The sequence below is a fragment of the Camelus bactrianus genome, chromosome 4 (genome assembly GCF_048773025.1).
Source record: "Camelus bactrianus isolate YW-2024 breed Bactrian camel chromosome 4, ASM4877302v1, whole genome shotgun sequence".
Classification (NCBI taxonomy): domain Eukaryota; kingdom Metazoa; phylum Chordata; class Mammalia; order Artiodactyla; family Camelidae; genus Camelus; species Camelus bactrianus.
The window spans coordinates 75,679,698-75,705,174 of record NC_133542.1 but is presented as its reverse complement, the minus strand read 5'-3'; the positions used below and the strand labels follow the sequence as shown (position 1 = coordinate 75,705,174).

General features: G+C 51.1%; 1 protein-coding gene across 2 annotated transcripts; it reads left to right on the top strand.

The window, feature by feature from the left end:
- Positions 1-76: 76 nt before the first annotated feature.
- Positions 77-24,850, top strand: ABO (ABO, alpha 1-3-N-acetylgalactosaminyltransferase and alpha 1-3-galactosyltransferase). 2 transcript variants are annotated; one of them, XM_010955944.3, is made up of 9 exons: positions 77-235; positions 11,090-11,162; positions 13,435-13,485; positions 14,066-14,113; positions 14,504-14,560; positions 14,944-14,991; positions 15,784-15,819; positions 17,957-18,085; positions 23,458-24,850. In XM_010955944.3, the coding sequence occupies exons 1-9, from the start codon at positions 223-225 to the stop codon at positions 24,146-24,148; spliced, it is 1,146 nt and encodes a 381-aa protein (XP_010954246.1). In that variant the 5' UTR covers positions 77-222; the 3' UTR covers positions 24,149-24,850. The 2 variants fall into 2 exon arrangements, with proteins under 2 accessions (XP_010954246.1, XP_045373330.1); XM_045517374.2 differs by lacking the exon at positions 77-235 and having other exon boundaries at positions 13,316-13,485.
- The last annotated feature ends 627 nt before the right edge of the window (positions 24,851-25,477 follow it).

Below are 25,477 nucleotides of genomic sequence, written 5' to 3'. Positions count from 1 at the left end.
GGGCCCCTGCCAGATCTGGGCAAACTGGAAACCTGCTGAAGCTCCTCCCACCCAGAACGGTTAGACGGGGCCGCCCCGGGGAAGGGGCTGGGCTTTATTTCTCTGGTAGATCTGGCTCGGGCCAGAGGTCTGAGCCGTGCTCACCTTCTGCCAGGCGGACCTCCACCGCCCTTCCCCGGACTCTGCCCCCAGGCTCCTCGCCTGTGGGTCCTCCCAGGAGCCATGAACCCCAGAGGTGAGTGGGGAGGGACAAAGACTCCAGGAATGGGGCCGTGGGCATCTCTTTGGGCATCTGAGTATCTAGCCAAGGCTTCCCAGCTGCACCAGAACCAGCCAGCCTTGGCAGGGACAGCTGGGCGGAGTGGGAGCCGGGAAGGTCTGGGGAGCTGTGTGTGTGTGTGTGGTGGGTGATCCTGGGCAGGGGTGACGACGGTGTCCGGGGAACTAAGACAGGCCGGACATGGCTAGGGTGTTGGAGGGCGGAGGGCAGGGCGGAGGGCAGGCCCTCGGGGAGCTGTCCTGATTTGACAGGCAAAGCTGGTGCCCAGGTCTCCCGCAGGCAGAAGCACCCCCACCGGCCCCTCTCCAGGGCTCTCTCTCCCCTCCACTTGTCTGGGCCCCAGAGGAGAGAGCCGGTTGTAAAGACTGCCTGTGACAGAGCAAGCTGAAGTCCTCCCAGGAGCTTGGACGCAGCCTGTTGCTGGGGGTGGGGCGGGTCGGTGGGGGGAACCCAGCGCACCTGCAGGGGAGAGGTTGGAGAGGAGGCAGGGAGGGAGAAAGAGGGTGGGAGGAAAGGGCCAGGGAAGAGGAGCTTCCTGCCTGTCTGTAACCCTGCCCTAATCCGGCCCAATGTCACTTTGTGAGGCTGAGGGTCAAAATCAGAGAGAGGATGAAAAGCAGAGGGGAGGAAGGGAGAGAGTGGGGAGGAGATGGGAGACAGAGGAGGAAAAGGAGGGGGCAGGGCACCGCTAGGCTCCCCAGGATGGTCTATGCCTTGTGCCTCCGTGGCTGAAGGGTGGAGGCTCTGTCCAACCCCCATCCCAGCCCCTCCTTGCTGTTGCCTGGCAACCACTCAGGCCCTACTTGTCAGAACTGCCCCCACCCCAGCCTCCATGTCCCCCAGCCCAGCCCCTAAGTCTGCAGATGGGGAAACCCTGGCTCTCCCAGCAGATGGAGCCTGGGCATCTGGGCTCCCCAGGACCCTGCACAGGGGCATTCGTGGGCCCCCTTCAGAGGGCCCAGTGCGGTAAGTGTCTGCACGTGAGGCCTGGTGGTCCCCTGCCCAGAGCTCCTGCCTGGGTCCACCCTGCACACAGCCACCTCTCCTCAGAGTGACCAGGACACAGGGACCTGACCCTTGTGTTTGTGGATTCCCAACATGGCCCTGTGGGTGGAACCAGGCACTGTTAATTCACCTCATCCGTGACCCTTTGTGATGAACCTTCCAGAACTGCAGAGTGAGGCAGGTGCTCAGCTTAATGGATTGGTTCTGTGGGCCCCGATCCCCCAGGTACCACCCACAGCTGCGGTCAAGCCCCAGCCCCTGGCAGCTCCCTTGACTCGGCTGAGGGACCAAGGCAGCGGAGCAGCCCAGGGGGCTCTAGGAAGTCTCCTGGGCCTCTGCTCAGCCCGACCCCCTGAGAGCAGGAGGAAGTGGCCCTGCTGAGAAGCTGCGAGAGTCCAGGGAGGCTACAAAGCTCCACGCACCGCAGGTCCCTCTCTCATTCCCTCCTGGCTTCTGGGACCGGCAATGGCTGTGGGGGGCCCTGCCAGAGCCGGGAAGGGCGGTGGAGGGGGAAGGACATCTGCGGTCCTTCCGGGTGTCAGGGCTCGGCGTGGGCAGGACCCAGGCCCCGGTCTGCTAGCCGGTCCCTGCAGAGCCCCGGGGGCCCTGCAGCGTGCACGTCTCCTTGGAAGAGCAGAGCAGAAGCCATGACCACTTCTTTTTTGGATGTTTTGCAAAAAAATTCTCCTTCATCATGGGAGGTGGCCAGACTGACCTGGCTTAAGCCAGGCCTGGGGCGGGGCTCCCTGAAGCAACCCTGTTCCCAAACAGGCTGGGAATGATGCACTGGGTGTTCCCCGGTCCAGTTTGTACTGGGTCCCTAGAGCCCTGTGTTACATGAGTCAGAGAGGCCCTTGTGAGGGCAGTGTTGGCGGAAAGGGCTACCAGCAGCAGAGCTGGCGAATCCCAAGGGCCTCAAGGCACAAGAAACTGAGTTGGGTCCAGGGCGCTCCTGCCGGGGTGCGGCTCCCCGAATGGACATCTGAGGCTCAGGGTCTCCTGGTCCCTCGGAAGGTGACGACCACGGCTCTGAGGACGGTCGTGATTCGGTGGGGTCCACCAGGGGTGGTGTGGGTTCTGATGCCAGCATACCACAGAGGCCAAGGCTGACAGCCCTTCTGTTTAGTATCATGGGCAGCAACAGCCCTGGTCCAAGGGTCGGGGACCCGGTAGGGTGACCTTTCATCTCAGTTTGTGTAAGTCTGTCCTGGTTTTAGCATGTTAGTCTCGTGTCCTAAACAGGTACTCCGTTGGTCCCCTGCAAACCAGGCAGGGGATCACCCCGGACCTGGATTTGAGCCCTAACATTGCCATGAGTTCTAGGTGACCTTGGACAAGTTCCCACTCCCCCTCCCCCTCCCCTGCCTGGCTGCCTGTGACTAATGCGCAGTGCAGTGATTACCCCAGAACTCTCCTTTTCAAAACCCTTTATTCCCTCTCCCTCTTCTGAACATTAATCAGATGGTTTCAAGGGAGAAGTTCAAGGTAGCCTAGGAATGCCTGAGGCCCTTTGGATATTTAAGATAAATAATGAAAAAACCCATCCATTTAAATCGCTTCCTTGATTAATGGATCACTAATTCTCTGTTCTTTTGACTTAATCATCTGCCAGCAGCAGCACCTTTGGGTGTGGTTTGGCTGTCAGCGCACACAGCCTCAGGAGCCGGCCCAGGAGGTGCAGCCTTAGAGACCCCGCTCCCAGCAGCCCGCACCCTCCCGCTCCCCCTCTCTGTGCCCCAATCACTTTGGCCACCTAGGGGCCTGGCAGTCCAGCTCCCCGTCTCTGGCTCCTCTGACACCGGGAGCTTTCCTGCTGCTGTTGTTTCCCGTCCCTTCTCCCCCCTCCTCTCCCTCCTGTCACGCCTCTGGTCCAGCCTCACCGCCGCCCCCTCCCTCCCTGGGCTCCCTTCCCTGTCCAGACCCCATGCCCTGCACGTTGGACCTGGGCACACAGGAGAGCTCCTTGCACATTGCCAACGAAATAGTGAGCTGATGGAGCCTTCAGGTTGTCCTGCCAGCCCACTCTGTTTCAGATGTGGGTGAGGAGTGGGGGGCTCAGAAAGTCAGCTGGAAAGTGCCAGAACCCAGAGCAGCCCCAGCCCTGAACTACGGGGTGGCTGTGCAGTACAAGGCGCAGGCTGAGCGGGTTCCATTCACAGGTGTCCACTGAGCTCCAGACACCGTCTAGAGAGGGGACCAGAAAAGCATCAGAACACAGGTCACCAGTGTCCCCGGGCGGGGCGGACACCACTCAGGATGTTGGGAGAAACTTACGAGCAGAGAAATAGTTGAGCTGGCACATGATAACCCGACGCTCAGCACCTCGCAGGGGAGGCCGGGGGAAGGCGGGTTACGGACACCAGCCATCCTGCATGGGGGAGGTGGGAACAAGGTGGGGGTCTCTGAGGTCGGAAGTGGCCTTACTGGGCCGGGGCCACCTTCAGCCCATTTTCCATTAGCTAGCTCAGGCCACCGAACCCCATGAGGGACAGGAAATGAACCTCTATGTCCAACCCATTTGTCTGCCTGCTCTTAAAGAAAAAAGATTATTGGGGCAAAATATACATAATAAGAAACAATATTTTAACAATTTTTGGGTTGGGTAATTAGGCTTATTTCTTTATTTTTGATGGAGGTGTGGGGGAGGCACCAGGACCCCGTGCACGCTAAGCACACACTCTCCCACCGAGCTGTACCCCCCCAACATTTGAACAATTTTTAAGTGTACATTTCCGTGGCACTAAGTGACCAGGCGACTCGCGCTCTGCTGTGTGGACACCCGCATCCACTGCCTCCGTCCTCCGTCGGTGGCCGGGTGGTTGCCTCCTCTTTCTGGCTGTCGGGAATAACGCTGCTGTGCGCGTGGGTGAGCGATACCTGTTGAGTCTCTGCTCTTACCGCTCCTGGATGGACGCTCACACGAGGAGCTGCGGGATTGCGTGCGAAGTCTGTGTTTAATTTTTTGAGAAACTGTCGTACTTCTCCCCACACCACGGGTACGGGGACGCATTTTGAAGGTGGAGCTGACAGCGCGTGCCGGTGAACTGGAGTGGGGGCGGGAGGGAAAGGAAGGATTAAAGATGCTTCTTTAAGGGGTTGTGATGCCCTGTGGTCCCCTATCATGAGACAGGAAGCGTGCCCCCCTGGGGGGTGTGGGGAGGGGGACCTGGAGTCCTGTGTGGCGGTGACAAGGCTGAAGTGCTTCACGGGGGTGGCCGTGAGCGGCCATGTTTCCTAGCTCACAGATCCACAGAGAGATGAAGGCTGCGGACAGGCCTGGGGAAGGGGCGAGGAGCCAGCTGCGCACACACGACATCCAATGCTCGGGTACAAGGTAGGACCCCCCAGGCGGTGAGCGCACGTTCAGAAGGGAGCTTGGGACCAAGCCTGGAGCGCCAACATTTGTGCTGCAGGACGTGGAAGCGCGGAGGCAGCCGGGCAGGTGTGGCCCAGGAAACGGACCATGGAGAGCACGGTTCACCCGCGGCTGACAGGTTAACTCAGAGAGGACAGAGGAGAGAACGCTGGTGAGGGCTGCGGAGACGCCCGGAGCCTAAGGGAAGTTCCAGGGGCGCAGTCGGGGTAAAAGGCTGGTTAGCGACCGTGAAGAAAGATGAGGAAAAGGGCTGGAGGGCTCCGGTCTAGGAGACCGTCCTTTCCAAGCTTTTCTGTGAAAGGAAGGTGAGAACTGGAATGGAGCTGAAGGGGGAAATGTCACAAGGAAAACATGATGTGCAGACGTCACATTCTGCTGTGTCCCCCTCCTTCGTACCGACCAGATCGTGCTGTTGCCTCCTGCTCACCGGGCCCAGCACACACCTTGCCCGGCCAGGGCGTGGCCAGCACCCCGCTGCTCACCGGTTGGGTGAGAACTGGTCTGCTGCCATCTTCATTTGCTTGGCTCTTCCCCTAGGGAGGTGGAGTGCCTTCTGACCGGAGCTGTCATTGCATAGCCTTTGCCCTTAAAGAAAAATTCAACTGTTGGTCTGATTGATTAAATTGTAGGAGGTTAATATTGAGGGAATGAAGGCTTTTTGTGATACGAGTTGCAAACTTTTTTTTCTCTGAATTTGTTTCTTTCGATTTTGTTTGTGGCTTTTCTTTTTTAAAGAAAATTTTATTTGAGCCAAATTTGAGGATTATAACCAGGAAAGTGCACCTCGCGAGCCTTGAGAACTAACCGGTCCCCGTGGCTGCTTTCACTCATGCGGAAACCCTTCATCTTCCTTGACTCATATTTATTTGTCCTCATTTAGGCATATTAAAAAAAATCTTCTGTCAAGCTTCGACTTTTCCCTCTCCAAAATTTAAAAAGTAACACCTCTGTCTGTTATTCTGGTTTATTTATATTTTATTTCATTTTAGTTGAACAGCTAGTACATTTACATGGTTCAAAACTAAAACTGATACTTCAGCGGGGAGGGTCTAGCTCGGCGGTAGAGCAGATGCGTGCACGAGGTCCGGGGTTCAATCCCCAGTACCTCCATTAAAAAAAAATAAGGCTAATTACCTCCCCCCCCCAAAAAAAAAACCACAATATAAGTGATATTTGTTTATACCCTGAGAAGTGTCGCTTCCACCTGGTCTCTGCCAGCACCTCTCCCAGCTGCCTGCTCTTTATAGATAACCATTTTTATTCGTTTTTTGTGTGCTGCTTTTTTTATCTAAAGGCTTTTTTTATGTAAAGATAAGCGAAGGTGGCTCTATAGGCTTTCTTGCACAACCGGCAGAACGTTGTTCTTTGTACTGTCGCGTACTTGCTGCACACGCCCCGTGTGTCCCAGCGGCTTCCCTGTTCTTCCTGGCAGCCGCCTAGCAGCCCTTGTTGGAAGCACCACGCTTAATTTAATGGGCCCCTTTACTGATAAACACTTGGGTCGTTTCCAGTCTTCCCCTCTGACGTACAAAACGTTCTCCGTGAATAGCAGCCATCTACACGCCTGCCGGTTTCTCTGCCGCGTGGATTCCCAGAAGTGGGTTCACGGGGTCGGATGCTAAGTGGGTCTGCATCTGGGTGGGTATCGTCTGATCTCTCTTCTTGTGGGGTCCAGCCTTCCCTACTTTCTGCAGCAGTGTTTCTCAGCAGATCTGAGCACACACACTCAGTTATGGCACTATAAGGAGAAAAATTTAATTGTATTTAAATTGTCCCTAAAGAGAAAAATTTGGTATGAAGGAATAAGATTTTGTTGGGTAGGGTTAAGCTTTGGAAGGCCACAGATCATTAATGTCTAAGATTTTGTGTGCTCCCAGGGACAAATTGTCACCTTCCTGGGGTGATGTGCCTACGCGCCCCCTCCCTGCTCCTACCCCTGCATCAAGGAAGCACTACACCGAGTGTGGGCAGGCTCAGTTCCCACGGTCCCACCTGGGAGCAGCCGGTCACACTTGGTACTTTTGCCATCTGATGGTGAGAAATGAGATCTCACTGCGGCTTGCTTTCTTTTTAAAAGGGCTTCCAGAGTAATTGACACAGAATAAACTACACGTATTTGAAGTGTGCTGTTAGATACATTCCAGTATCTGTGTACGTCCAGGAAGCCATCACCACAATCAAGATAAGGAATACATCCATCACCCGCAGAGGTCCCACCTGACCCAGGCCTGGGTCGCGCACAGCACCCACTGGCCTGCTTTTTGTCACTATAGGCTAGCCTGCATTTTCTAGAGTTTCATATAAAAGGAGTTGTACAGTCACCCTCCTTTTCCTCTGGCTTCTCTCTCAGGGTAATTCCTTTGCGATTCCTCCAGTCCGGTTTTTTTTTTTTTTTTTTTTTGCTGTTGTGTGGACACACCTCAATCTGTTAATCCACTCATCTGCTGATGGGCATTTGGGTTGTTCTCAGTTCCTGACTGTGGCAGAGAAAGCTACTGCAACAGTGCGGCACCGGCCTTTGTGTGGACACGCTGCCATTTCTCTTGGAACAACTGAGTCATACGGTAGAAATGCCAGAATCTTTTCCAAAGTGGTTGTATAATTCTGGGTTCCCACCTCACGTATATGCAAATTCCAGTTGCTCCATATCCTCACCATCATTTGTTAAGGCTGGTCTTTTAATTCAAATAGCTGTATGAGGGTATCCTATTGTGGTTTTAATGTCCATTTCCCTAACGACTATAGCGTTGAACATTTTTCATGAACCCTTTTTTGCCATCTCTGTCTCCTTTGGTGAATGAAGTGTGCTCAGATTTCATATATGGATCGATAGATAAGCTTGTTTTCATATGATTGGGTTTTAGACACAGCTCCTGCTAAAGGAGCTGTGTGATTTAGAAATCTCTTTTTCCTGGCCTGACTTGTCTTTTTATTCTCTTAACTGTGTCATTCACAGAGCAGAAGTTATTAATTTTGAAGAAGTCCAATTTATGAATTTTTTCTTCCATGGATTTTGCTTTTGATGTTGTATCTAAGAAATCTTTGCCTAAGCCAAGGCCGTAAAAGTTGTATTCTGTTTTCTTCTAAATGTTTTATAGTTTTAGCTCTTATATTTTTGTCTTTGACCCATTGGAGTTAATTTTTGTACGTGGAATGAAGTTTGCCATTTTTGTGTACAAACTGACAGTCGTTCCATCATTATTTGTTGAAAAGACTCTTCTTTCTCCACCAAATTGCCTTGGCACTTTGTCAGAAATGAACTGACCGTGTGTGTGCGTGCGTGCGTGCGTGCGTGCATGCGTGCGTGTGCGTGCGCGCGTGTGCGTGTGTGTCTGTTTCTAGGCTGTATTCTGCTCCGCCGACTGGTTTCTCTCGATGCGGTTCACATGGCCTTAATCACGCTCACTTTCTAGCAGGACAGGACTTAAGATTGGGTCGTCCTTCAAATTTATTTATATTTTTCAAGGCTATTTCAATTGTTACAGGTCCTTTGCATTTCCATGAACATTTTAGAATTCAGCTTGTCACCTTCTACACAAAATCCTGCTGGGATTTTGATTGGAATTATATTCATTCTATAAATTAAACTGGGGAGGTTTGACGTTTTAACAACACTTAGTCTCCTGACTCATGATCGTGGTGGGCCTCACCGTTTTCACAGACCGCCTTAGTGTCTCGCAGCCATGTTTTGCAGTATCCCCTGCACACATTTTGTACATTTTTGGGGTCAGAGCTATCTAAGTATTTCATGTCTTTTATACTATTGAGAATGGTGTTGTGTTATTAACTTCCATTTCTGAATATCCATTGTTAGCATATAAAATAACAGTAGATTTGTGGATGTTGATCTTGTATCCTGAGGTTTTGGTAAACTCACCAACTCACGTGTTAAGCCAAATAGCTTTTTAAAATAGATTTTCAGATTTTCTCTATAGATGAACATGCTGTATGAAAATAAAGGCAGGTCTGCTTTTTCCTTTCCAATCTGAGTGCATTTTTTTCTTTCTTTTTAAAAAAGCACCTTATAGAGGTAAAATGGACATGGAATAAACTGCGTGTTTACTTAAAGTGTAGAATTTGGTAATTCGATGTGTTTACACGGACAAAACCTTCACCACAGTTATAAAAGTGAATGTAACCATCACCCCCCAAGCTGCTGTGCTCATCTGTCCTCCGTCCCGGCCCTGCCCCACTCACCTGCCCACTCCGTCCCCAGGCAACCACTGTTCTCTTTTCTAGCATTAAGATTAGTTTGCATTTCCTAGAATTATACAGACGAAATCCTACATTAAGTACTTGCTTTCATCTGGATTTTTCCCACCTAGCATAATTTGTTTTAAACTACGACTCTACGCCTAATTGATCTAATTCTCTCAGGCACAAAAGATTTGGGACAGAACAGACTCTTAAATGTGATAAAAACTTACTATGCACTTAAAAACCTTGTCAGTCTATTAAACACAAATTGGGCATATCAAAGTCCCTTAACATTTAAAATAGAGGAAACAGTTTATATAAAATGATACGATGTTATCAAATTCATTGTAAACTCGTATACGAACATGTTTCTGGATACACCCCCGAGTTTACAGACCCCTGGGTTTTCACATGTTCACATTCAGTCAAAGGGGGCTGAGGTGTGTCTCCCAGACCAGATGAGATTCTTTGGCAAACGTTTCTGGGTCGCACCCGGGTATGCATGGTTTTCTTATCCAGCACCCGGGACCCCCACTATTTTTGATCACCGAGATCTGGCTGCTGGGACATCAGACTGGGGCCTCTGACACCCAGTGACACGGTTCCAGGAGGGGTGGGAGAGTCTTCGCCCAGCGGAGTTGTTCGTCGCATGCCCTGGAAGTGCGGTGCTCCCGCAGCGGCGTCCCGCGCCTGGCTGGTTTTGCTGTGTGTGACTCGGGTGTTAGAGCTGGCAGGGGGCTAGACGTGAGCAGAGAATGTGGGGCACGGGCCACATGGCAGGAAACCTCACATCATGTGAACAAAGGGGTCCCTGGCAGACAGAGGAAAGCAGGAAAATCGTTGCAGCGATTAGGTTCTTGTCTCCTTGAATTCAGAGACGGGACTCAGAGGTTAGGAAAGCAAAGTGGGGATTTATTAAGGGGTAGATGGGATGCTGTCAAGGGGAGGGCGGGCAGGCTCGGGCGGGCAGCTGCGCCGAGTTGCCTTGGTAAGTTGCTTCCATGGGGTGTGGAAGTGAATGGGCGGCGGGATTGTCTCTGGGGAGGGAGGACTTTGGGGTCGTGTTTCCTGATTTCCACCCCAGTTCCACCTTCCCGAGGGGAGCAAGGATTTTTGTCCTTGTTCTGTTACGGAAACGATAGGCCAGCCAAGAATCGAGCACCGCTCGGAGGGTTGGAGCACTCAGGTTTATCACACCGGCGGGCTCAGAGGGGCTTCTGCTCCGGAGCCCCGAGCACCTTCAAGACTCGTGTGCGAGGCTTTACAGGGTGAATTACAAGCTTGGGATTTTTAGCCGATAGGGCGCAAACGGCTCAGCAATACCACAAAACAGAAGCAGGGAATCAGTAAACTAGAAATTCTCTAATAAGAAGAGATCAGTTACCAACACTAATTAAACTTAGATTTACGAGTTAGCCCAGCAGAACTCAGGTCAGCAACCCAACACTTGTTACACTTAGATTTACGAGCAGGCCCAGCCTGGCTTTTCCGGCACAGTTCAGCCTGGGTCGGAAGTGCCGTGGCATCCGTGCCTGACGGCTAGTTCCAATCTGCAAGGCTGATGTTATCGTGATGAGGGCATAATGAGCAAAAGTTACATTCAGACGCCGCAGATTCCTGCCTTTCCCCACCTTTCTGTGTTGGCCTCCAGGCCACTTGTTACCCCCAAATTTGTGAACTCTTACCAGTCCTGGGGCTCCTGCTTCCCTCTGTCTGCTTGGGGACCCCCCATTGCTCACATGATGCACGGTTTCCGGCCGTTCGGCCTGTGCCCCTTCTCTGCTCATGGCTGGCTACCTGCCGCTCCAACTGCGTGAGCTCCCACAGCCTTAGGGCTTCAGGGCTCTGGGGGCTTGGAGTCCCCTCGTGAGCTGGATTTGTGCCCCTTTGTGCCTCACAGTCCTCCTGCATCTCTTTATCGACCTGGAGGTCAGCTCAGGACCACATTCCACTGCACCCCCTCCTTTGGAGCAGAGGCCTGTTCCCGGCCCCCAGGGGCCTGTCCACAAGCAGGGGCACCCAGGCCGGGGCTCAGGGGCTGCAGGGAGAGGCTCACGGGACGATGCCTCCAGAAGAGGTATAACCCACCCTCCCTGCAAGCACAGGAAGGGGAGAGGGCTTTTGGCTGGAGCCAGCAGGAGGCCGTTCCTGGCTGGTGCCCATTGGCCTCAACAAGATGATTCAAGGACCAGATAACTCAGCTCCGAGTAACCCAGCCTTCCTCTCCACAGACTTCTGGGGAGGGAGCTCCAAGTCCTGGCTGTGCCTGGTCCTGCTCTTGGCTGCGTGTCTGGGCTTCTACAGGTATGAAAGTTGGGAAGGGCCCTTGGGCCCTGTGGCAGGTGGGGATTTATGACTCAGCTGGCTTTATGGGATGGGACCTGGTAGGTTTTCTTTGGCCCACGACAGTGAACCTGGAGAAGCCGTGAAGGGCACTGTCATGCCCATTTTGTAGATAGGGTACTCCCAGCCTCTGGTCACACCACCTGCCACGGCGGGGCTGAGACTCGGGCTCCCAGGCAGCCTTCACTCCGATTAACTGATTCACCGATTACCAGGAACCTGTGGGTGACAGGCTCACCTGGAGGGCAGGGTAAACACGACTGCGGTTGCTTTATAGCCTTTTACCAACACCCATCACGTCAGCATACAGAGCTCACATCACACTTTAAATACATTTATGAAGAACAGGTAACATCTTTCACTGCCTTTTATTATTCTAGTTTATGTTTGGAAACAAACTTGGTAGCTGTGAAACAGCGTCCCCTTCAGAAAGAGAACCTGGTCAGCGCTGGCGCAAGAGGGCGGAACCGCCCCTGGGCTGGGCAGTAGTGCTCCAGAGCACAGAAGGAGGGTGGTTTGGCTGTCAGCTCGTAGAGACACACACGTCGCCCAATGGCTTTCACAAAGACGTTTGTTAGATGGAGCTTCCTTTTGTTGGATGTTCTGCGCTAGGAATGGAGGGAAATGCTGGGCAGGCGCTCTGGTGCCGCTCTCAACAGCCTGTCAGATGTACATTATTACCCATTTACACCTGAGGAAACGGAGGCTCCAGAGGTGAAGAAACGAGACCCAGGTTATGAGGCGCAACGTGGTAAGGCCAGGACGCAAGCCCTCCACCTGACTCCAAACCCAGGCTCCCAGGTGCCGGAGGGAGCGTCTCTGACTGACGGAAGTCTGGTCTGGGGTCAGCGCCCTGTCTCAGGGCTGAGGGTCCAGCCGACGCAGGTGCTGTAAACTTGGCACGTGCGCTGAGGGACGCGTTGCGCACTCACCTCCGTGAGAGCTTACGAGCACCTGTTAGAGCCTGGCGGTTTAGAAGGCGCAGGGATGCCTCGTCGGTGGGGCAGCCCCCAGTCCTGATGGATGTCAGGTCTGTGAGCAGAAGTAGACGGGTGACAGGCAGTTACAGGAGAGGGGATGTCACGAGAGTGGGTTCAGGATTCCCCGGCGGTCCTGGGAGGAAGACCACCCGTCCTTGATCTGGTAGAGCTGGACGTGCCAGGGCGTCCTGGAGCCAAGTCTGGTCTAAGCAGCAAATGGAACTAATTACAGGTGGTCCCGGTATGGGAAAGGGTGTGACACTCATTGTGTGGGGGCTGTTGACCGGCAAAGGGCACCCCCTGGACTGCTGCAGGGCCCTTCTGGGGCCGAATCTCCATCTCAGAGCTGCCTCTGTTGTACTGTGGGCCAAATCCCGCCCAGGAAGCCCACCGTGCAGGGAGGGGCCACTTCACAGGGACACACAGCAGCTCCCAGGAGGACGGGGCGCAGCTTCTGGGACCACTGGTGCTTGGATGTGGGGAGTCACAGTGGGGGAGAGGAGGGCAGAGAGGGAGCAGGGCTGAGAGTGGGATTCCAGCCTTCCATCGTAGGACCCCGCCTAGCCCCACGTGTAGGGTGTGGGTCTCCCAGAGCCCTTGTCTCAGCCCAGCTTGGGGTGGCTGGAAAGGCTGCGATCGCCTCCCTGCTCTGACTTAACTAGGGAGCTGCTGATTCTGTGAGCCTCAGCAACCCCCCACCCCGGGACCCCCTGTGTTGGGCTTCTACTGCTGTCTGCGGCAAGGTTGTTGCAAGACAGAAAGGAGGCGTGGCTCTCCACTTAAGAGTGTGCACAGATCACTCAGGGAACCTATTAAAAAGAGAGATTTCTGTATACACACACCCTTCCCATCTGCTCAGGGCTCGAGTCAGGGAGTCTGGAATTGCATCTGAAAACCACCCCTCGGATGGGATGATTCTCATGCAGGGGTCCCTGACCCACAGGGAGGAAGGTCGTGAGCACTTACAAGCTCTTAGCCATGGTAATGAGGTTGTGTTAAAGTAGGTGTGTAGGGGGTGGCGGGCAGCAGGACACTGTTTGGGGGGGTCTGCCTGCACACCCTGTTCTCTCCTCCCACCCCAGTGAGATGTCCCACTCGCTCTGTTCTGCTTGCGCTTCGTATCTATTTCCTCAGGGGCCAGAGACCGAAAGGGTCAGCAGGAGAGTGTTGAAATCTCAGCCTCAAAACCACAGCATGTCTGCTCTCCCCTGCCGAGTGAGGACTCCACTTCACCCTCTTTTTTGTCCCCCCAGCAATATTTTCAACCTGATTCCCAGATGGGAGCAGAGAGAAGAGTCTCAAAGGTAATGAAGGGGTCTTTGGAGTCAAGGTGGCTCCTTCTCGAGAGACCTAGGCCAGAAATAAAAATACGAGTATGTACTGAATTGGAGGTAACTGTAACCAAAGAAGCACTCAGCATCCAGCTGCGTCCAAGTTCCTTGCTCTACCAAGTCTCCTCAGACCCTAAAATAGAAGAGAGGCAGAGTTGTGATTTCTGTTGGAGAGGACACGGTTACAGCTGGCTGCAGCTCCCGGCCGGAGCTTGGGGAGGAATAGTGACCGGGGTTAATGGCAGTAAAGTCATTCCCTTCTGCTGCTCCGCTGGGGCCTCCCTGTGATGGGCGCCCGTCAGCACGGAGTGGTAAGGGCTCATGTTTGCTCTCAGAGCTAATTTCTTCGGGGCCATCACTCTCCAGCTGATGGAGAACAGATCAGGTGAAAGGCGCTAACCAGGCCGGGTCATGAGCCCAAGGGATCGGCCCTCAGAGCCAGACCCGGTCCAGATCCCTTCCTCTGTCCAGCAGCAAGGGTGCCCAGCAAATGCTTGTTGGACAGAAGGGTGGATGAATGGGCTCAGCTGACCGGACTTTTCTCTCCCAACAGCCCGGAGGCCCATCACCTGCAGGACCAACCTGACAGCCTGCCATTGAGGTAATGACTTTCACCTCCCTTTCACCCGCAAAAGTTGGCATTCCTGAGCCTCGCACAGCACCCGGAGCCTTGTTAGGATGGGGACGGCCCCACCAAGCTTCATCTGAGCTCCCCTCCCTGGTGGTCAGGGAAGTTCACCTGGGCTAAGCTGGGGGGTGAAGGGCGGAGGTAGGGGAGGACAGTGAGGCTGGGGAGGGAAGGGGGTGGAGGGAGAGCGGGAAGTAGGGGGAGGGCGGGGCTGGAGAAAGGGCGGGGCTGGGGAGGGCGGGGCTGGGGAAATGCATGCAAACCTAGCCTTTGCCTGGTGAGCCCCCACCACTCTTGAGGGGGTACTTTGTTAACAAGATGCTACTTCGTTGTGACATGACTCGGAACCTTTCTTCTCTGCAGCCAGGATAAACACACCGTGGTTCTGCACCGGCTGCTGCTGGAGAAGACGGAGGTCAGGTAAGGTGGGAGCTGGGCTTCCAGGGGTGAGGGGGGCATTGCCAGAGCTGCTTTTGGGATTTCAGGGCCCCTGGTCCTACCTCCCCCATCGCCCCTCTCCCCGCCCCCGCCCCCAGGAGCAGGGCTGTCCTCAGGCCAGTTTATCACCATGGGGTGGAATCCCTTTGGGCAGAGCTGAGCACCAAGCTCCCAGAGGTTTCCTGGCCCGGCTTACCATCATTGGTCTCCTCACCTGGCCACAGGGCCCAAGCTTTGCAGCCATGGGGAGCTTTCCTCAGGAGAGACTGTTGCCTGCTGGCCCTCAGGAGTCCTGGCTGGTCTGGCACAGCAGTGCCTCTCCCAGGCCCCTGCCCTCGGCTCTAAGCGCCGTTTTCCTCCCTCAGTGAGGGCGACTGCCACATGGACACCTGCAAGATACCTGAAGTGCCCAGGTATGGAGACCACACCTGTGGGCTGTATCCATGCCTGCTTCCAAGCAAGTCAACCGGTGCTCCCCCTTCATCCTCCTCCTTCACCCTCCTCTCCTCCCTCAGAGCCTGACTCCTGGGGAAGGAAGACACAAGGGAAGGGGGGAGGGTGGTCATGACAACGGGAGCGGGAGGAACAACCTGGAGCGGGCATTCCATGGTGGGACTCACAGGTGAGTCCAGTTGACCTTGGGCCTCGTGGCTGCCCCCGCCCAGCTGCCTTTCCTGGGGTGACTCAGCCCCCAGCTCTGCTGAAAACTGACAGTGTGGTCAGTGGGGCGTGGAGGGAAGGAGACAGCAGGGAGGCAGTGGGGTGGGTGGTGAGGTGGTTCCCGTGGGAGGCGGAGGGGGGATGGAGTGGGGGTGGGCCAGCCCTGCGCTCCCCATTCCCTGAATAAAAGCAGGACTTGAAGACCTTAGTCATAATGAGTGAGATCACAGGAAGGACTTACAAGGAGAGGAGAGACATGGGGTGGGGGCGGTGTCTCTAACCAAAGCAACTATCATAACACACTTAGGGAAATCCTCCTTTCCTTTCCTCATATTTCAGCCCCATTAGTTTATCACTGGGGAGGCGAGTGCATCCTCAGGGCTGGGCGGGCAGGACTGAAGGAAAGATGGAAGAAGGAAGTCCCTATGGCTGAGTGCCACCTCCTGGCACAGCTGGCAGGCTGATCCGGGAAGGGGTGCCTTGCAGCTCTGGGGCGTCTGGGATGTGGGTGGGCTCTCCTCATCGCTGTCTTGTCCTGTCTGCAGGTTGGTTTACCCCAAGGCTCAGGTCCTCCAGCCCACGTAAGTAGGCGTGTCCCCACCGTCACCGCTTACTTTGTGTTTCCCTCTCTCGCGCTCCTCTGCCTGGCTCCAATCTCCCTGTCACTGCTGTAGGAGGCTGGGTCAGTTTTTCATGGGCTTGGTACAAAGGAGCAGTGGAAGGTGCCTCTGAGTCTTGGTCACTAGGAGCCAGGTGGGCCAGGCGTGGAACTGTCTCTTGTTTCTTCTTAGGGAAGAATGCCAGGGGCCTGGGCTGGGCTCTCCCTGAGGTCTTTCCACTGGTGTAAACATCTGGGGGACAATGGTTCCACACGCAGTTGCCTGGCCCCAAATCCACCCCTCCTTAACCAGGGCCCACTCCTCCTGCCTTCAGTGCCCAGGAGAGAGGGCTGGCAGCCTGTCGCCCTGGCACCGGATCCCAGAGCTTCGGGGCAGGAAGGTAGCCCAGAGACCCTTCTGATGGGTCCTTGCTTTATAAGCAGGGAAACTGAGGCTCAGAGAAGGGGAGGAACTTGCCTGGGGCCCTGGAATAGCTGAGGGGCAGGGCAGGATGCAAGCCCAGCGGCTTCTGGCGTGGCATGCCACCCCCTTCCAGGAGCGCTGGAGATGCTCACTGTCCTTCGTGAAACCTACGCCCGTATCTCCGTGGACTTATACAGCCACCATCTGCCTGTGGTCATGGACACTTGAGACGGGAGTGTTCTCGAATGAGAGGTGCTGTCAGCGCGAAATACACACCAGATTTCAAGCACTTAGCACAGGACAAATGTCAAACATCTCATTTCAGTATTGATGACATACTGAAATGGTACTTTGGACACACTGGGTTAAACAAAATGTACCAAGTTAACGTAATTTTCCCTGGTTCCTTTCACTTTTCTGAGGCTCCTGGACAATCTTTAGTTCTGTCTGTCTCTATTGGACAGCGCAGATCGGGAGGGACAAGTTGGCAGGAGCCCTGTTGATGTATCCTGGTGGTGTGATGTCACAGGGACCACGAGTGAGCGGGGGGAGAGGTGAGAGGCGTCTGTGTGGGCTGGAGGGAAAGAGGTCGGGGCATAGAGGACACAGGACAGGAGGAGCCCCGGAGACGGGAGGGGGCTTGAAGCTCAGCTTTGCCCCTAAAAAAACTCTTGTTTCCTCTACTCTCAGCAAGCGTGTGGGTTTCCCACCCGAGCAATCCTGGCGCTCCCCGCAGTCAGCATGGACCCCACGGGGGAAGGACTCAGCCTGGCAGACTGGCCCTGCTTCACCTGCCGGTCACAAGTTCAGGGTTGTCACCTGTGCTTCTGACAGAGTGGGTGTAAATCAGGGTCCCACCACCCCCTCCTTGGGTTTGATCATTTGCTGGAATGCTCACGGAACTCAAGAAAGCACCTTGCTTACTGGAATCTTGGTTTGCTATAAATGATCAGCTCAGGGACAGGCAGATGGAGGAGGTAAACTGGCAAGGAGTAGGGGCGGGGCTTCCACGCCCTCCCCGGGTGCATCGTCGTCCCAGCAGCTCCATCTGTCCACCAGCCCAGAAGCTCTCCAAACCCCACAGTTTCGGGATTTTTATGGAGGCTTCATCATGTTGGCACGACTGGTTATTAGCTCAATCTCCAGCCCCCTCCCTTCCCAGGAGGATGGGATATGGGCTGAAAGTTTCTAGTCACGGCGTAGTTTATCCAGAGACCAGCCAGCCCCCCAACTTGCACTACCCAGGAGCCCACCCAGAGTCACCTCATTAGAACAAAAGATGCTTCTATGACCTTAAAGCTCTGGTCAGGTAAGGGGAGGGGAGTGGCAGAGACCAAACATACTCTTCTCTCACGGCGAAGTCCCGAGTGCTGGAGAGGGCTCAGTCTTGCCCTCACTGAGACCCAGCTCCTCCTGGAGACAGGGCTGGGAGGCCTCAGAGGAGCATCCCGTGGGACCCAGCACATGGCTGGTGCTCAGGAGACCCTCCCAGGTAGGGCCCTGAGGGGACAGGAGAGTTGAGTCTTGAGTGCTGAGCTTATGGTGCAAAGGAAGAGCACTGGGTTGGGAGTCTGGAGTCCAGTCTGCTCCTAGCTCTGCTGCTCACGGGTTGTGTGACTTTGGACCAATCCTTCCTTCCCCTTTGTGGCCAATACCGCTGTGCCCTGCTCTAACCCACTGTCTCTCCTCTCCCCAGGAGAACGGATGTGCTGGTCATGACCCCGTGGTTTGCTCCCATCGTCTGGGATGGGACCTTTGACTCTGCCATCCTGGACGCCCAATTTAGAAACATCACCATTGGGATGACCATATTTGCCATCAAAAAGTAAGTGAGGAAGCTTGCCCAGGGTCAACGAGGAAGCCGGCCTGGCAGCAGAGGGGCCCTCCTCTCTCAGTGTCCCTTCTTTCCAGGACAAGGGGCTCAGCTTACAGTGTGGGCGAGGGGTGCAGAGGCATGAGTGTCTCTGGGTGTAGGTGAACTTAGTGGGTTCTGCAGGGGGACCTTGCGGCAGCCCCACGCCTCAGAGTCATCTGCTCCGGAGGTCCCTTTCAGAGACAGGTAGCTGATGCTGACCGCTCCCAAGTGCCAGGGGCTTATGGCCGCCGCAGCCCGCACGCACGGCTGCTGTTACCTGAGTCTGTTGCCCAGGGAAGCTGATTATATCTAACAGTTTTATGGTGGAGCTTTTAGGATTTTCTCTGTATAAAATCATGTCATCTACAAACAGAGACCATTTTACTTCTTCCTTTCTGATTCAGGTGCCTTCCATTTCTTTTTCTTGCCTGATTGCTCTGGCTAGGACTCTCAGTACTCTGTTGAACAGGAGTGGCAAGAGTGGGCATCCTCGTCCTGGTCCTGATCTTAGGGGAAAAGCTTTCAGCCTTTCACCACTGAGTAGGATGTCAGCTGTGGGCGTGTCGTACGTGGCTTTACTATGTTGAGGTACATTCCTTCTATACCCAAATGTGTTGAGAGTTTTTACGATGAAAGCATGTGGAATTTTGTCACATGCTTTTTCTGCATCTCTTGAGATGATCTTATGATTTTTCCCTTCACTCTGTAAATGTGGAGCATCATTTATTGATTTGTGTCTGTTGAGCCATCCTTGCATCCGATGGTTAATCCACTTGATCGTGGTGTGTAATCATTTGAATGTGCTTTTGAATTTGATATGCACATGTTTTGTTGAGAATTTTTGCATCTGTATTCACCAAAGATATTTGCCTGTAGTTTTCTTTTCTTGTAATATTCTTTATCTGGTTTTAATGTCAGGGCAACTCTGGCCAGGTAAAATGAGTTTGGGAATGTTCCCTTCTCTTCAGTTTTTTGGAAGAATTTGAGAAATACTGGCATTGATTCTTCTTTAAATAACTGGTAAAATTCAGTGAAACCATCTGGCCCTGGGCTTTACTTTTATGAGAGATTTTTGATTACTGATTAAATCTCCTTTCTCATTATTGGTCTGTTCAGATTTTGTTTCTTCATGATCCAGTCTTGGTAGGGTGTATGTTTCTAGGAATTGATCCACTTTGAGGTTGTCCAATTTGTGATGGATGGTTGTTCCTAGCAGTCTTTCACAGTCCTTTGTGTTTCTGTGGTATCGGTTGTAATGTTTCCTCTTTCATTTATGCTTTTATTTACTCATGTCTTCTCTGTTTTTTTCCTTGATTAGTCTAGCTACATGTTTGTCCATTTTGTTTATCTTTTCAAAGAGCCAATTCTTAGTTTCTTTTTAAATTGCTTTCCTGTTCTCTATTTCATTTATTTCTGACTTAACCTTTATTAGTTCTTTCCTTCTGCTGACTTTAGGCTTTGTTTGTTCTTCTTTTTCTTGTCCCATGAGGTGTAGAGTTAGGTTGCTTATTTGAGATCTTTCCTTTTTTAAAAAAATGCGTTTATCACTATAGACTTCCCTCTTGGGACCGCTTTGGCTCCACAGGCACGCTTTGGGATCTTGTGATTTCACTTCCATTTGTCTCGAGATGCTTTCTGATTCCCTTCTTGATTCCTTCTTGGACCTGTTTGTTGCGCAGGAGTGTGCTGTTTGATTTCCCTGTGTCTGGGACTTTTCCAGCTTTCCTCCTGTTATGATTTCCAGTTTCACACCGTGTGGTCAGAAAAGATGCTGGGTGTGGTTTCAGTATTTTTGAGCTATACCCTCCCCCCTTTATGGTTTCAGTATTTTTAAGTTTGCTAAGACTTGTTTTGTGGCCCAGCGTAGGATATAGCCTAGAGAACGTTCATGTGCACTGGAGAAGAACGTGCATTCTGCTGCTGGATGGGACATTCCTTAAACGTTTGTCAGGTTCGTTTGGGTCTGTAGTGTTGTCAGATCTGCTGATAACTTACGCTTCTCTTCTGGATGCTCTATCCATTTTTGCAAGTGGGATATTAAAGTCCCCAACTAATATTCTATTGCTGTTTATTTCTCTTTTTCATTCTGTTAGTTTTTGCTTTATATGGTTAGGTGCCTAAATACTTACAATTGCTATACCTCCTTGATGGATTGACCCTTTCATCATTATATAATGACTTCTTTGTCTCTTTTGACCATTTTTAGCTTAAAGTCTGTTTTGTCTGATATGAATATAGCTACTCCTTCCTTCTTCCGGTTACCATTTGCTTGAAATACCTTTTTCTACCCCTTCACTGTCAGTCTGTGAGTGTCTTTAAAGCCAAAATGAATCTCTTGTAGGGAGCTTATTGTTGGATCTTGTGTTTAAAAATATTTCATCCGTTCAGCCATCTTGTGTCTTTTGACTGGACAGTTTAATCCTTTTATGTTAAAAATAGTTTAAAGTAACTATTGATAGGCAAGAACTTGGTTTTGCCATGTGAGTAATTGTCTTCTGACTGTTTTGCAGACCCTTGTGGCTTGCTTTGTTCTCTGGCTGTCTTCTGAGGCTTTATAACTTTTTGTAGTAGTGGTTTTGTCTGCTTTATCAGAGTATTCTGAGTCTCTAATACAGGTTTTTCCTTTGCCATTACTATGAGCTTACATAAAACATCTTATATTTATACCTGCCTATTTTAAGCGGAGAGCAGTCTAACTTTGATGGTGTACATAAACTGTATATTTTAATTTCTCCCTCTCTCACATTTTAGGTTATATAATTTATATATTGTTGTATTGTGTATACATTAAACGTATTGTAGTTATGGTTATTTTTAATACATTTGTTTTTCAGCTTTTAAACTAGAATTGTAAGTGAAATACATACCACTGTTACAATATTATGGAACCTAACTTTATATATTTACTATTACCAGTGAATTTACTTATATATTAATATGTTTTTATGGTATCAATTAACATCCTTTGCTTTCTGCTTAAGGAATGGAGTGCTCCAGCATTTCTCATAAGGCAGGGCCAGTGGTGATGAATTCCCTCAGCTTTTGTTTATTTGGGAAAGTCTTTATCTTCCCTTCATTCCTGAAGGAGAATTTTGCTGTGTAATATTCTTGGCTGAGAGTTTTTTCTTTCAATTTTTTGAATATATCATCCCACTCTCTCTTGGCCCACAAAATTTCTTTTAAGAAGTCTGCCCATAGGTATGGTGGTTCCCTGGTTTGTGATGACTCACTTTTCTCTTGCTGCTTTCAAAATTGACTCTGTGTGTTTGACTTTTGACAATGTAATGATAATGTGACTCGGGGTAGCGCTTTTCAGGTTCAACCTTTTTGGTGTCCTTTGGGCATCATGAACCTGGATGTCCATTCTGTCATTTGGGTAGTTTTCAGTAATTATTAGTTTAAATATATTTTCTGTCCCTTTTTCTTTCTCTTTTTCTGGGATTCTCATAATGAGTATATTATTTCTTTCTGTGGTGTCTTATAAGTCCCATAGACTTCACAATAAATATTGTATTGTGCATGATTTATCACTAATCTATTCATCTGTTCATCCTTTGGTCCACCCAGCAGTCCATATTGCCCTTGATACAAGTGCAATTCAGTTTTGAACATCAACAATCCCTTGCCCCATCTCTGTGCATATCGCTAACTAGAGTTCACTGTGTGTTTACAGATTTTCTCTCTTCTAGGTAAAATGCACACACAATGAAATGAACGTACTGTCATTGCGTTTTTGCTGAATGTTGACAAATACACGTAACTGTGTAACCAAAATCCTTTTCTACTCATATAGCATTGCCATCATCCCCGAAAGTTCCCTCGTGCCCCTTCCCAGTCAACATCCACTGCTGCTTTCTCACTGGCAACGCCTGTTCTGATTTATTTCTGCTATAAGATTATTTTTGCCTACTGCAATTATAAAGTATGTGCTCTTTTTTGTTGCCTTTTCCAACTAAGAATAATTATTTTGAGATTTATCCATGATTTTGAATGGATCAGTAGCTCTTTCCTCTTTGCTGGTGAGCAGTATTTAATCACATGTATTTATTATAGTTGGTTTATTAATACTCCTTTGGATGGACACCTGGGGTGTTTCCAGGTTTTGTCTATTATGAGTTAGTATTAACGTCATTGGGTAAATCCTTTGTGGACACTGGGTTTAACTGAACATCTAGGAGCAGAACTGTTCATTCCTAGGTTACATGTGTGTTTAGTTTTGTAAAAAATTCCAGGCACTTCTCCAAATTGATTGTAGCATTTTATGCCCCCACCCACAACACACAGAAATTCTGGCTGCTCGACATGCTTACCAGCATTTGATGACATGATTTGCCAAAAAGTTTTATACCTGAATCTTTGTAGATGCTTGTGAGTAGGTCTGTTGGGTAGATTCCTGGAAGTGGAATTGGGGGAAGGATATCCACATTTAAAATCTTGATATATTTTTTCATATGCCCTCTGGAAGGATTAAAAAAATTGATATTTTCATTAGTGGCATATGAGTGTATTTGTCTCCTCTTATCCTCAACCATATTGAATTATTCACTTATTCATTTGTTCAAAAGATCTTTACTAAACACCAGGGAATTCCAGGAGCCACCGTGCCCAGAACAGAGGAAGGAGGAGAGACAGGAAGGAGACAAGGTCAGGGCAGGTCTCGTAGGACCTGGTAGACCACTGAGGGTCATGGATTGCTTTTTTTTTTTTAAAGACAAGAAGTCTCTGGAGCATCCTGAGCTGGGAGATATCCATCATATGGGTATTATCTGTCCTTTGAACCATTGCCAACCTTGTTGATTAATAAAATGTCTTATGGTTGAGAATATTTGCTCAACCCCAAGCAATCTGAATCTCTCCTCTTACTATCCAGTCAGGGTACATTGTCTTTAGCTAGTGGAATGGCAATAATTTTTATTTTTATTTTTTGATTTTTAATTGTGGTAAAATGCACATAACAAAATCAACCATCTTGCCTATTTTTAAGTATACTATTCAGTAGTGTTGGGTATTCACGTTGTTGTACAGCCATCACCACTGTCCATCGCCAGAACTGTTCTCATCTTGTGAAACTGAATCTCTGTGCCCACTAAGCAATAGCTCCCTCCTCCCCCTCCCCCAGTCTCTGGCAACGGCCATCCTACTTTCTGTCTCTATGAATGTGCCTATTCTAGGCACTTCGTGTAAGTGGAATCACATAGTACCTGCCTTTTTGTGATTGGCTTGTTTCACTTAGCGTAATGTCCTCAAGGTGTGGCTAAGGCTTTATAAACTACGCCTGTTCTTTTGCCGCTGCTTTGGTCCTAAGTAACTGCCTCTCGTTCTGGGGTGCTTACTGGTTTCAGATACACGGTCTTCCTGAAGCTGTTCCTGGAGACGGCGGAGAAGTATTTCATGGTGGGACACAAGGTCAACTACTACGTCTTCACTGACCGGCCGGCGGATGTGCCCCAGGTCCCACTGCGGCAGGGGAGGCAGGTGGTGGTCCTCGAGGTCCGAAACTACAGGCGCTGGCAGGACGTATGCATGCACCGCATGGAGATGATCAGCAACTTCTCTCGGCAGCGCTTCCTCCACGAGGTCGACTACCTCGTGTGCGCGGACGTGGACATGAAGTTCAGCGACCGCGTGGGCGTGGAGATCCTGGCCCCGCTCTTCGGGACCCTCCACCCTGGTTTCTACGCAGCAGATCGCGGGTCCTTCACCTACGAACGCCGCGCGTTGTCTCAGGCTTATATTCCGAGGGATGAGGGTGATTTTTACTATGCAGGGGCATTTTTTGGGGGGTCGGTCCTTGAAGTCCACCGGCTCACGGCGGCCTGCCACCAGGCGATGATGGCCGACTGGGCCCGTGGCCTCGAGGCCGTGTGGCACGATGAGAGCCACCTGAACAGGTACCTGCTCTACCACAAGCCCAGCAAGGTGCTGTCCCCGGAGTACCTGTGGGACGAGCGGATGCTGCGGAGGCCGCCTTACCTGCGGAAGCTGCGGTACGTGGCGGTGCCCAAGAATCACGCAGAGATTCGGAACCGGTGAGCTCGTTCTGCCGCGCGCCCAGGCGCCAGGCTGCGGCGCGTGTCGGGGGTCGTCCCTCTTGGAGAAGGTACTGGCCGAAGACTTGACGAAGTGGCTGAGTCCATCTCCCTCCGTTTGCTCTTTTGGCGTGGCTCCCACCACTGGTCAAACCAACTCAGCTCTGAGTTTTCATTCCCCTCTTGTCCTGCGTTCTATGTAAACACTATACCCATCCTTAAAGGTCCGACAAGGTCACCTTCCCGTGAAGCTTTCTTTGTGTCTCTTCTTCCTGCGGTGGAAGTGCATTGCCCCTCCCTCTGCGTTTCCCTAAGGCACTAGGTGTACCCCTTTGGCTGAGTCCGCCATTCTGCCTGAATTACCCACCCGTCTTGCTCATTATCGCGTGAGCTCCTGAGGGCAGAGGCCAACACTTGTTCATCTTTCTATCCATCAGTACCTACCTCAGTGCCTTATGCCCAGAGGCTCTCAAGTCACGTTCACATTCGAATTTAAGGGCCCCTTCAAAGCCTAGTTTCCCAAGTCATAGGGCAACTGGAGAGGCCCAACCTGAATTCACTGCCTTGCTTTGGTTTGCTGGTGTTGGCAACTTGTTGCTTTCAATTGTTTGTCGTTTTCTTGTTGATTTGTGGGAGTCTGCTACATATTTTGGATGCTAGTACTTTTATTAGATACATGTTAAAAATAAAAACACCTTCCAGTTTTTATGCTGCCATTTTGACTCTTTTGATGCAGGTAAATTTAGGAAGTCATCCCCTCCTTTGAAATCATGCAGACAGCCTCCTATGTTATCCTCCAAAAGCTTTAGGCTTTTGCCTCACACTTAGGTCTTTAATCTACTGGAATTGACTTGTGTGTGGTTTTAATGTAAGGGACCAATTTCATTTTTCTTCCTCTGGACAGCCATTATCTGAGCACCATTTACTGAAAATGTATTTGGAAACTTATTGAAAAGTTCTTCCCCTTGCTGACTTGTAATATCTTCGGTCGCAGAGAACCAGTGTCCCCATGTGCCTGGGTTTATTTTGGGCTCTCTAGTCTGTGTTCCATTTGGTCTATTTCTCTATCCTTATGACAATAACACACCATCTTAGTTACTCTAGATTTGTAAATAAATCTTGGTATCTGATCGGGCAAGGCCTCCCACCTGCTTTATCAAGAGTATCTTGACTGCCCTCAGCCTGTTGCATTTCCATCTAACTTTAAAACTCTTACAAATTGCGCAAAGGAGGTTTCTGGGTTTTTTTTTTTTTTTTCCTTAAAAATCAGAATCGTGTTGAAGATGTCTGGCATCTTTTTAATATTGGATATCCCAAACCATGAGCACATTTA

Bases quoted from the DNA above. Each gene is read 5' to 3' on its own strand.
- ABO (XM_010955944.3), top strand. The intron at 11,163-13,434 runs GTATGAAAGTTG...TTGTCCCCCCAG, and splicing joins GCGTGTCTGGGCTTCTACAG to CAATATTTTCAACCTGATTC. The intron at 14,561-14,943 runs GTAAGGTGGGAG...TTCCTCCCTCAG, and splicing joins CTGGAGAAGACGGAGGTCAG to TGAGGGCGACTGCCACATGG.